General features: G+C 43.0%; 1 protein-coding gene across 4 annotated transcripts in view; it reads right to left on the reverse strand.

Annotated features, from left to right (window-relative positions):
• ehmt1a (euchromatic histone-lysine N-methyltransferase 1a) overlaps positions 1-13,076 on the reverse strand; it is a 126,112-nt gene that overhangs the window by 29,394 nt on the left and 83,642 nt on the right. For all 4 annotated transcript variants that reach the window (XR_007449517.1, XM_049578768.1, XM_049578767.1 and 1 more), the window contains 2 exons: positions 3,849-3,950; positions 3,630-3,734 (listed from right to left, as the gene is read on the reverse strand). Coding sequence is in view for 3 of the 4 variants with exons in the window: in XM_049578768.1 (XP_049434725.1) it covers positions 3,630-3,734; positions 3,849-3,950 (207 nt within the window). In the remaining variant the exon portion in view is untranslated. The remainder of the gene's footprint in view (positions 1-3,629; positions 3,735-3,848; positions 3,951-13,076) is intronic.

Below are 13,076 nucleotides of genomic sequence, written 5' to 3' on the forward strand. Positions count from 1 at the left end.
CATGACCTTTTTCATTGCTCTAATTCATACATGAACGCGCATGTACGCGCACGTACACGTGTACACAAGCTCGGAAATAAGGAAGACCGTTTCCCATGTATTTTTTTCATTGCTCTGATTCACACATGTACGTTAAGAGAGGCTGCACCCACCTACATAAACACACGCAAACATGCACACGCGCATGTATGTACACACGCGAACATGCTTGCGCATGTATGTGCATACCCATGCATGTATGTGCATGCACACATGTGTTTGTGTACTCAAGCGCAGCCGCTGTAAACATATAAATATACCGAGCTCCAAAAAAGTTTATGTTTTGACCTGTGCGAGCAATCATGAAAGCAAATCAGTTGTTGGGATTCACAGGACCACAGATGATTTGTCATTTGTTAAAATGTAAACTGGACATGTGAAGACTTCCCTTCTCTGCATGCTCTTTGTTCTTCAGACAAAGAGAGCTATTTATCACCTCATTGAGAACATTCGCCAAACTTGATTGGACAGGACTTTACAGTGACATGTGACTCTGATGTCACAGGCATCTGTAGAAGGTCTGCTCCCTTCAGAGTTTTCCTCTTTTCGGCTGGGCCTGGACCACCCCAAATGCTGAGACCCGTGCTCCTTGCCCTGAACCATCAAAGGTGGGGCAATTGATCACAGACTCTCTAAACCTGAACCAGAGAAGTTAGATTTGCAAGCACAAGGTTTGCAACTAACGTTCTAGCAACAACGAGAACTAAGTGAGTGAGCACACAGCGTCTAACTCTGCAAAGACCCTGAGCAACCAGCTTCCTCGGAGTTTCACCTTTGGAACAAGGACACAAGAAAACTGCATGTGGAACCACAGCTCTTTCCAGCCTTCCTGTGCTGGCTAACAAAAGCAGCACGCCTCAAACCAACTCTTCCCTCCATGCATTCAAGGACCAGTAACGTAACAACTGGGCATAGCTTTATCACAGCTGTACAGCCTAAAAACACAGTTTAACTTGTACGTGATTTAATGCTGTTTATTGAGTCATCGTTGTGATTGCAGTTAAGTTATTGGTAAAAGTTGGTTTCGCCAAATGTCTTGCATGCAACTAAAAATCCTGTTTCAGACCCTATGCAACACATATCACATTCACATAGACTCATCTACATATAGACTTTCAACAGAGCTACACTCAAAGAGGCAACTCAGACAAACCCTCCCCCGACCTGAAGCCAGCTTTGATTCGGCCATCTTGTAGGCCAAACAGCCCTTTGATTACCACACCCACCTCTCTCTCTCTCTCTCTCTCTCTCTGCCTACTTACTTTTGTTTATACAGAATGCACTTTTTTTGGGGCAAAGGGGGTGGGGGGTGAGCAAGTAACTAAATGTGTAGCTCAGCATGTGACGTAAACAATGACGTGGGAGGGAAGCCGCGGCTAGTCAGTCCTTCAACAATTTTCTCTTAAGTCGGCATGTTCTTCACTGTTCCTGCCATCTGACGGTTAATGGCCTCTTCATTTGTGAGGGCAAGGAGGGCGCGCAATTCCTTGTCTCCCCAGTTGCTCATGTTTACAGTGTCTGTCAGGTGTGCGTTTCCTTCTTGCTACTAGTACTAGCTGCTCATTCCTGCTATCAGTTGTTTCCTGTTTATCCAAGGCCAGTGGGTTGCACGTCAACAGCTCCTCCCACAAGTCTTCAACAGCCCCTCCCATTGCGGAAGGCCGCCTCGGTCTGTTTAAACTAAAAGGGTTCCGCCAATATGACTACCCTACAAGGCGGAAAATTGGGCACCTCGGATGAACTCGCCAATCTGGCTCTGTGTGTCTAAACACTTGCAGCTTGCCAGCAAAACGGCCCAACATTCGCAGAAAATCTGGCAGGGGGCTTCTCTGTCATTCGCACGCACGCAAGCACGTACGCACGCACGCACCCATTTTGACCATTTGTCATGTTCTTGCTTGGAATTTGGGAAAAATGTTGTCAGTAGTTTACAGAATGAAACAAAAATGTTCATTTTACTCAAACACATATCTATAAACAGTAAAATCAGAGAAACTCATAATTTTCCAGTGGTCTCTTAATTTTTTCCAGAGCTGTGTATGTATATATGTATATATATACATATATACCATCATTACTCTAAGAAATGAAGGTCAGTCAGTCCGGAAAATTGCAAAAACTTTAAATGTGTCCCCAAGTGGAGTCGCAAAAACCATCAAGCGCTACAACGAAACTGGCACACATGAGGACCGACCCAGGAAAGGAAGACCAAGAGTCACCTCTGCGTCTGAGGATAAGTTCATCCGAGTCACCAGCCTCAGAAATGGCAAGTTAACAGCAGCTCAGATCAGAGACCAGATGAATGCCACACAGAGTTCTAGCAGCAGACCCATCTCTAGAACAACTGTTAAGAGGAGACTGCGCGAATCAGGCCTTCATGGTCAAATAGCTGCTAGGAAACCACTGCTAAGGAGAGGCAACAAGCAGAAGAGATTTGTTTGGGCCAAGAAACACAAGGAATGGACATTAGACCAGTGGAAATCTGTGCTTTGGTCTGATGAGTCCAAATTTGAGATCTTTGGTTCCAACCGCCGTGTCTTTGTGAGACACAGAAAAGGTGAACGGATGGATTCTACATGCCTGGTTCCCACTGTGAAGCATGGAGGAGGAGGTGTGATGGTGTGGGGGTGTTTTGCTGGTGACACTGTTGGGGATTTATTGAAAATTGAAGGCACACTGAACCAGCATGGCTACCACAGCATCCTGCAGCGACATGCCATCCCATCCGGTTTGCGTTTAGTTGGACGATCATTTATTTTTCAACAGAACAATGACCCCAAACACACCTCCAGGCTGTGTAAGGGCTATTTGACCAAGAAGGAGAGTGATGGAGTGCTGCGGCAGATGACCTGGCCTCCACAGTCACCGGACCTGAACCCAGTCGAGATGGTTTGGGGTGAGCTGGACCGCAGAGTGAAGGCAAAGGGGCCAACAAGTGCTAAACACCTCTGGGAACTCCTTCAAGACTGTTGGAAAACCATTTCAGGTGACTACCTCTTGAAGCTCATGGAGAGAATGCCAAGAGTGTGCAAAGCAGTAATCAGAGCAAAGGGTGGCTATTTTGAAGAAACTAGAATATAAAACATGTTTTCAGTTATTTCACCTTTTTTGTTAAGTACATAACTCCACATGTGTTCATTCATAGTTTTGATGCCTTCAGTGAGAATCTACAATGTAAATAGTCATGAAAATAAAGAAAACGCATTGAATGAGAAGGTGTGTCCAAACTTTTGGCCTGTACTGTATATATATATATATATATATATATATATATATATATATATATATATATACAGTATATACACACATACACTGCACAACAATGTCTACCTCTAATCTTAATAATCACATAAAACACATGAAGTTTACTTCTTCTCAAGGTGACCAAGCATCCAAAGCCCCTCTGGTTCTCCAGTGCTCTGTACTTAAACTTCACTAAGTTTAGAGGTAAAAAACATTATGCATCCGATGAGATCACACTTGTCAGAGAGCTGACCTTGTTGAGCTGAAATGCAAGTGTGAAAACAGAGTGTTGCGGTGTATGTGTGTTGTACAGTTGTGAAAGTGAATAGTCTAGTGTGTGCACTGACCTTGTCTCTGATGTTAACATCGGCCCCTCTGGCCAGAAGCAGGTGGACCAGCTCTTGGTGCTTGTATTCGATGGCCCAGGTGATAGGAGTCCATCCTCCGTCATCCTGCACAGACAGAAGCGGTAAAACTTTTACAGAGATTTACACAAACATTTACATTGACACATGACAACATTAGCTGCTAGCAGCAGTTAGCAAATGAGGAAGTGTTGTGTTTACTTGGCAGTTGATGTATTTCGATGCCTTGGACAGCAGATGATGGACAATGTCATAATGTCCCAATTTGGCTGCCAGATGCAGACAGGTGAAGCCCATGATATCCTGGGATGACAACATAAATTCACATTAAACTACTGCCACTACTGTTCAGTCTAAAAGAAAGGATAACTCATTGGATTCCATAAGTTAAAACGTGGTTGAAACAAGACATTGGAAATAAATGAGTCTGACAGGTCAAATATTTTCTATAGCTAGTCATCTGCCACCCTCTGGAGCCTAGCTTAGACTTAGAGATGGAGGGGTTAATACAAAGTTGTACATTTTAAAAGACTAATACTTAATAAAAGAGTAGAGGCTTTGTTTAGACTAAATTAGATTTAAAGCTGCCCTCGTCAATATTGAATTCATATTTTAACTTCAAATTCACAAATGGGCATGTACCCCCCGTAAACAAAGACAGACTGTCAGTACATGACTACAACAGGGGTTGGACCACTTGCAAATTTCCTTCATACCTAAGAGAAAATTATTAACACAAAAAATGGATTAACCCTACACATTTTTTTTTAAATCATTCAGATGAGTCACTTAAGTGTGTGTAAGTTTTAGGGGGATATATTGGCAGATATGAAATATAATAAATAAGTATGTTTAATCACCTGAAAATAAGAATGATAAGAATAAGACAAATAAGCTGTTTATGTCTACATAAGGAGCAGGTCTTCATCTACAGAGATCGCCATATTGCACCACCATGTTTCTACAGTAGCCCAGAACAGACAAACCAAATACTGGCACTAAATAGGGACATCCACGTTTTGTCACGTCACGTAAAATCTGTTAATTCATGTTTATGTTTTATGTTGATCATAGTATGCCTTAGTTTAGTTTCATGTTTCATTGTCATGAGCACTTTTATGTTAAGTTAAAGTCACTCATGTCTAGTCTCGTCTTGCACTTCCTATTTTATTTTGTACTCACCTTCTCCCCCTTGTTTCAGACCCTGACTTCCTCCCTTCGTGTGATTTTTCAAGTAAAGATTTTTGTTAAACTTCACTACCATCTCCAGAGTGTGCAATTGAGTCCCAGTGACTGGTGTCCCGTTCCCAACAGAATGAACTGACCATAATGGACTCAGCAGACTCTTAAACTGTGAGGACAGCCTTGCGTGCCCAGGGCACCGGACTGCATGAACATGAGGAACAGCTCTCGACCATTAACCAAGGACTGAGGAATCTCACCGACCGACAGGTGTATTTCCAATCCTCTGTTACCAACCAAGTGAACCACCTGGCAAGTAAACTAAATCTTCTCATTAACCACCTCAAAGCTGATTCCTCTGCTACACCTCCTACCATGTCAGGGCTCAACAATAAAGATTGCCCGATTGCCCGGGGCAAGTAAAACTCAAGGTCGGGCATGTAAACTAACAACTCACTTGCCCGAATGGGCAAGTTGCTAAAAACAGTAAAAGTTGATAACTGATAAAATAAATGTATTTTAAAACGTGCTCTTCTGCTCTGATGCAGCGGTCTCTCTGCCTGAAGTCACAGGCACAGCTGTGTAACAATGTCCTGCCCACAGCCCCCATTGATATTATTTTGCGCGGCGGACGCTTCATACAATAACATAACAATATACTATTTATGGTGTTATGTCATCGTGTCATTTCTGTCTCTACATGGTACGTGTTAACAGTTCTCCTCTGCTCTCTATATTGTGCACGGCGGCGTTCCGCCACACACACAGGTGAGCACGCTAGAGCGGCTCGGGCCACATTTTCCTGACCAAACCTGACCCCAAGCCCGGTGCAGTTTGTCAGCTGACAAAGTTATTGTTATGGACAGTGTGTAAATAACCAACAGACTGCTGTTACGCACAGAGAAACAGCTGTTCGCACAGCAGCGCGGCAAAGCACTCGTGCTGAGCTTGTGTTGCGTTCAGGCATTGTCATGTAAATAACAACTTCCAACACTTAAATAGGTCATAGCACAAAACAGCAGCATGTCATGTGACTTTTTACTTTTATTATATTCAATAAAATTGTATGTTCCTAAATCTTGAGACACCTCATATGTAAGCTAGACAGACATTTCACCTGCTCATTACTGTGCACAAATGTACTGTATGTACTTAGTCCTAAAGAGCCCTTCTGGTGCCAGTAGATACATAGAAACATCCCAGCAGGCTGTGCTTTGCAAGCATACAAAAAAGTTTCACGCATGTGAAAATTATTTTTCATGCGTGTGCTTCACCTCCGCTGCTACAACTCCATCCTAGGGGAAACACTGCTGTGTGCGTTTTGTGCAACAGGTGGATGTGGTAATCTACTGGTAGAGTAGAGAGAGAGCTAAATAGCGTTGAAGTAGAGTAGAGCAGGGCAGAGAGATGGAAGCAAAATATATTAAACCCGGTGCTAATGCAGCAGAACTGGAGAGAGGGGTGAAAAATAAATAGAGGTGGGCATGGCCCAAGTAGGGCGCAAAATTATAGACAGAACGATTGACAAATTTTTCACTTTAAGCCCTGACACTGTCATTTTTGTGTAGGAATGAAGCTACAATACATGACATATGTTGTTTTAATTAATAAATACAGTGTGAATAAAGACTACATAACATAAAAATAACTGCAGTCTTTGTTATTTGATAGTCACTTAAATTAAACAGTTTTTATAGGGCAAGTAAAAACTGACTTCGGGCAAGTAGATCTCTGACCAACTTGCCCGACCGGGCAAGTGAAAAAAAACCTTAGCGTTGAACCCTGCATGTCATCTCTACCTGCTGCTGACACTACTGCTGCTTTGAATCAAGCCAGGCCTCCATCTCCTGGACTTCGCCTGGCTGCCCCAGAGAAGTTCTCCGGAGATTCCAGAGATTGTAGGCCGTTTTTAGTACTGTGCAATTTGCATTTTAAACACAACCTGGCTGCTTTAGTGTCAGATCAGGCAATTATGTCCCATCTGACAGGCAGAGCAGCGGCATGGGCCATGGCAGAATGGTCCAGAGAGTTCTGTGCCAATCACTCCCCAGGTTCACAGAGACTATGAGCCGAATTTTTGATCACTCCTCCCCAGCAAGGGAGGCCTCCAGAGTGCTCATGCAAATTAAACAATGTGATCGGCAGGTTATGGACTATGCTATTGAGTTCAGGACATTAGGAGCAGACAGTAGGTTGAATACCCCTGCACGAATTGATGCTTTCATGAACGGTCTCACAGACTCTATTAAAGACCAGTTAGCACTTCTAGAGCTTCCCACTGATCTAGACACCATAATCTCCATGGCCACCCGCATCGACAACCATCTTCAAGAACGACTCAGAGAGAGAAGACGCACTTCTGTTCATCTTTCACGTCATTGTTCACACCAAGCCAGGACCCTCTGGAGATCTACATCCCAAGCTCAATCGTCACCTGAGAGACCAGCGCCTCCTAAAGCTCCAGAGGAGCCCATGCAGTTGGGCAGGGCCAAAATCACTCCCGAGGAGCGGCAGCGCCAGCTATGGGAGGGCTGCTGTTTCTACTGTGGTCAATCAGACCACCTGCTTGCATCCTGTCCAGCAAAAGAGCAGGCTCACCAATGAAGAGGAGGGCGCTGGCAAGCCGACTCTTCACCCTCAACTTCCCTTCTCGTGCTCTGACTCAAGTCCTGGTAAAGGTTCATGACCAGACTGTTACTCAGGGGGTATTGGTGGATTCAGGAGCTAATGAAAACCTTATGGACTGGGGTATGGTTAAGAGACTTAACATTAAGACTGAAACCTTGCCGCAACCCGTTACCGCCAGTGCTTTAGATGGTAAAATACTATTCAAGGTCACACATGTCACAGAACCCATCACACTTACCATTGACAATAAACACACAGAACTCATAAGTTTTCAATTACATATTAGGGTTTCCTTGGTTGACCAGACACAATCCCCAAATTGACTGGAGATCTGGGAGGATCAAGGGGTGGGGAGAGGACTGTCACAGGTCATGTTGGACAACTGAACCTGGAAAGGTAAACCTTGACAATGAAACTGTTACTGAGCTAACCATCAATCATGTCAAGACTGAGACTAAATCAACCGAACCTGAGCGTGACACTGACTTTCCTAACTTATCCAAGGTACCTCCATCTTATCTTGACCTCAAAGAGGATTTTAATAAGACCAGAGCCATAACTAAATACATTGACTCCTCATTGAAGGCAGGATTGATCCGACCTTCCTCCTCCCTGGCTGGAACCAGATTCTTCTTCGTGGGGAAAAAAGATGGATCTCTCAGGCCCTGCATCAATTATGCTCCACTGAATGACATCACCGTCAAAAACAGGTACCCCCTCCCACTCGTCTCCTCTGCTTTTGAACTTTTACAAAATGCCAAAATATTCACCAAGCTCGATCTCCGCAATGCATATCATCTGGTCAGAATCAGGGACATTATGTATATCTTGTCATGCCTTTTTGTTTAACCAATGCTCCTGCTGTATTCCAAGCTCTGGTTAACGATATTCTCAGAGAATATCTCAACCAATTTGTATTTGTCTACTTGGACGACATCCTGATTTTCTCCCCCGATGAAAAGACTCATGTCCAGCATGTCCAGCAAGTTCTTCAGAGGCTTCTGGAGAACAAACTGTTTGTGAAGGCAGAAAAGTGCGAATTTCACATGGACACTGTCTCATTCCTAGGATTCATCATCTCTGCCAACCAGGTCCGGATGGACCCAAGCAAGGTCAGTGCTGTTGCCAATTGGCCCACTCCTACTAACCGCAAAAGGTTCAACAGTTTTTAGGTTTTGCCAACTTTTACCGAAGGTTTATAAGAAACTTCAGTGCCATCGCATCCCCTTTGCATGCTCTCAACTGTACCAATGTTCAGTCTGTGTGGAATCCTCAAGCGGATCAAGCATTCCAGCGGCTGAAAGAAATGTTCACTACGGCTCCTATACTTACCATTCCTGACCGGCATCAACAGTTTGTGGTGGAGGTGGACGCCTTGAATGATGGAGGAGCCATTCTTTCCCAGAAATCGGCCAAGGACAACAAACTACACCCATGTGCTTTCCTCTCACGTAAGTTGGCACCCGCTGAGAAGAACTATGACGTTGGGAACTGTAGAGGAACAGCCTCTCTGGACTTCCCTTGAACCAATATTATCAATGAACAGGACCCACCAGACCACTGGGGGTCATATACTTTGGACTCACCCCTGTATTGCCCCAACTGGACAACAACTTCTTTCAGCCATCCTTAGGAGGTAAAAAGTCACTTGGGAGCCCTCAAGTTTCAGATGCCATCTTAAAGTAGCCAGCCTTGGGGCAAAACACGGTGATGAATGACCCACTAGTTGTCTAACACAATGCTTCTTTTTTCCACCACATCCTGTCCCTTCCTGTCACCCCAGGAAAGCACGCCCTACCCTCTCTTACCAAATGTTCTGTGTGACCAAAATTGTGTTGGAAGTGAAATTATACCTTTTATCCATATTATGTGTTTGAAGTGTAGAAATATAATTGGAGTTCATTAATCATCTTGTTTGCATGAATATGTACTTCCTCATTTTGTTTTTCATTATAAGTCGCAACTATAGGTTGTTTTCAATTGTATTCATTTTAATTGGATGTTAAGAACGGATTTGACCATAATGAGAAGTAGGGCTGTCAAAATTGCTCAAAAATGACGTTCAAATATTCGTTCTAAAAGTAACTCATAGGTTCGAACCATTCAAATTTTTTTTTTTTTTTCACATTATGTCCACAAGAGGCAAACTAATACAAGGAAACATACTTGTATATGTATTAATACAAGGAAACATAACTAGCCTACTTGTAGGTATTTTTAGTTCAACATAAACATCTTTGAAAACATTTACATACCTACACATTAAAACACATAAAACAATTATGTATAACATTACGTTAGAAACGACCGCAGACCTCTCGCTCGCCCCCCCTCTCTGACCTGTCAGGCCACACCGCTTGCGGAAGCGCTGCGAATAGCCTCGAAGCGAAGCCAGTTTCCTTTCGGCGCCCATGTTAACCGATTGTGTCACCCACACTCATCCGCGGGCGGTGTGGCCTTATGCAGTGCGTTCAGTGCAGCGGCCCAGGCCAACGCCCACTCACAAAGAGGACAGCTGCGGTGGTGTTTTTTTTTTCTCCACAATCGAATATCAATTTTCACATTTGAAGGTCCATTTTTTTTCAAATTCGAATTTAAATTCGAATTTAGAATAATCGTTGACAGCCCTAATGAGAAGAGTATGTGCCTATCGCGCGTAACAAGTCAAAGTATGTGTCAAAGATATAAAGATATACATATATATGGTATAATAAGAAGCATTAAGTTTCTTTTGAAATAAAGTAATCAGCCTGTTTTACAACTAAGAAGACCGCCTTATCAGATCCGCCCACTTTGGCCTGTTAAAAACATGCACGATCTGGTGCGCTCGCTCTCTACTCTAGACTTCTCTAGTCTCTTGTGTGTGTCTCTTGTCTCTCTCTTTTGTCTTCTTATTTTTTTCTTTTGTTTCTTCTTTTTCGTATCTTAAGCCCTATTCGGACAGGATTAGTTTTACATAGGTACATGGGCTAAAGTAATAATTACCAGAGATTTTAGTCCCGTCCGAATGTGCCATGTCAGTAATCATTACCGTACGATGTCAGTAAAGATTACCGCGACTTTTACCTTCTGTAAAAGGGTCCCGGAAAATTACCTCAGGTAATACGAATCCCGTGCGAATAGACCAGCAGTAAATATGTGTGACTTAGGGCTGTCAAAAAAAATTCAAAGTTCGAAATATATTCGAATATATATATATTTTATATATTTGACCCTAAATTTGATAATTCGAATATCATTAATAATTAATTAATACTATCAATAATGTTGTATATCATGGCGAATCCCGTTCAGGCAGAGATGACTCACGCACAAGCCGGGCCAGAGAGGGACATAGCGACGGAGGGAGAGGCGCCGACGGAGGAGCCCGCTGCGCCAACACCACCCACTGCGCTGTCTGCGATGTGTGACCTGTTCGTGGAGACATACAGGGAGAGTGTTGCACCTGCTGCCTCTCTGCCTACCCTTTCTGAAGAAGAGATGAAACGTTACCAGAACTCTCTTTCCACTCTTGTGGTGGAAAACTACGCACTGAAGTATCCAAACATTGATAGCGAGGCAGAAGTTGGTCATACCTGGCACTTCAGTGAGGTCAAAACGGGTGTTTTCATCTGAGTGTCACATTCATGTTGCGTCAGCAATAAGCATCTTATTTTTTGTGGGGTTTTTTGTAAAAAAAAAAAAAAATAAATAAATAAATAAAAATAAATTTAAAAAAATGATAAATTCGATTATTCAAACTCTACTAAATTAATTCGAAAATATTCGAACTCAATTTCATGGTGCTTTTGACAGCCCTAATGTGTGTACATATTTCGTCATATCCTGTTTACAAGTGGTTTTTCGCGGATTTTCAAGCATGGAGGCTCTTGAAGAAGCACTCAGTTTTGCACTTCACATTCGGACAAGTCCGTGTGAAAACCTCAGGTACTGTGGGCCTACGACGAGCACGATTCAAACGTGTTCAGAGTGTGGTACGCACAGGAAGCAACGTCACACGCACGTGACGACAGGAGGGGACGGCGGTGCGTGAATGGATTTACCCCTCCCACTTGTGGTAGTTTTACTGATACTTCTTATCCCGTGCGAATTGGCCATTAATATTACCGACGTCCTGTGGTAAAGTGACATTAGCCCACATGCCCATGTAAAACTAATCCCGTCCGAATAGTGCTTTAGCCTCTTTCGTATTTACGTTTTAGTTACGCTTTTATACTCTCACAATCAAGGTTATTTTAAACTTTTAAGTTTTGCTTATCCAGTTTTCTTTTATCTCCAGTTTTTTCAACATTTTTATGCACGTTAATAATAACTTTGATAACAATATCGAACGGCCAATGACATTGTTTTTACCATTATTATAAGCGAGTAATTATATCAAAGTAGACAAGTGCCTTTTTCGACCTGCCTCTTCAACCAAAGAGTCATCAAACCCAGCGATTGCCAGCCACTTGCCACAGTGGTTCTCGTGCCAAACCCAAAGGCTTTTTGCAGCGTAAAGGGAACGGACGTGGGGGACTTCACAGGACACCGCTCCCCTTTCTGCAGTGCACCAGCTGGTGCCACTCTGCTGGAAAATCTGGGAGTTGCAAAGTGAAAGTTCGAGGCCCCAGGAGAAACGTCTGCATGGTTCGCTGCTAAGAAGGGAGACAACAAACTCCCCCCTCACAGGTGACTGGGCAGTGGTAAGAGCTGATGTTGAATAGGAGATTTAATTATCTTAATCTTAATCGAGGACTCCTTAGATAAATATTTTGCGCGTTCCTGCATTCCGGTTTATCTTAACACACTCTCTCACTATCGCCAAGTTAAATAACCCACACAAGTGTTACTTTTAATCCATTTATACATGCTGTTGATTTTGTGTTATTTCATATTATTCTCATTCATTTATTCAGTTGTTACCCATTTAGCTTAAATAAATTTTCATTTATCGCCAAGTTGTTGTCTGTGGATATTTCTTTTGAGCAGGAATTAAGATCACTGTATGGAGAATTCATAACCCAGATACTGAGATTGATTCATTATTGATAAGCGTGCTGATGAATTAATAATTGGTTTACAGAGTTATTAATTTGATTAGTTGCTTCCTTCATTAGGAGGGTGGTACCCCAAACTTTATTACGAGTGCAAACATTCTCAAAAAGGTATTTCCCCTACAGAACAAAGAACTATTAGCTGTCAAAGTTGCGTTAGAGGAGTGGAGGCACTGGCTAGAAGGGGCAGAGCAGCCCGTTTTGGTCTGGACTGACCACAAGAATTTGGAATATGTGAAAATATGCCAAGAGACTTAACTCTGGTCAAGCCAGGTGGGCCCTATTTTTCAATATCAATCAATTCAATCAATCAATTTTATATATAAAGCCCAATATCACAAATCGCAATTTGCCTCACAGGGCTTTACAGCATACGACATCCCTCTGTCCATAGGACCCTCTCAGCGGATAAGGACCCCCCCCCAAAAAAAAACTTTAATGGGGTTAAAAAAAAAAAGGTTTAACTTCAACCTTTCCTATAGACCAGGTTCACAGAATACTAAGCCTGATGCCCTGTCTCGTTTGTATGACCCAGATCCTGCTGCCAAAGAACCTGAACATATCCTACCACTTAACTGTGTGG

Source organism: Epinephelus fuscoguttatus, linkage group LG6 (assembly GCF_011397635.1).
Source record: "Epinephelus fuscoguttatus linkage group LG6, E.fuscoguttatus.final_Chr_v1".
Taxonomy (NCBI): Eukaryota; Metazoa; Chordata; class Actinopteri; order Perciformes; family Serranidae; genus Epinephelus; species Epinephelus fuscoguttatus.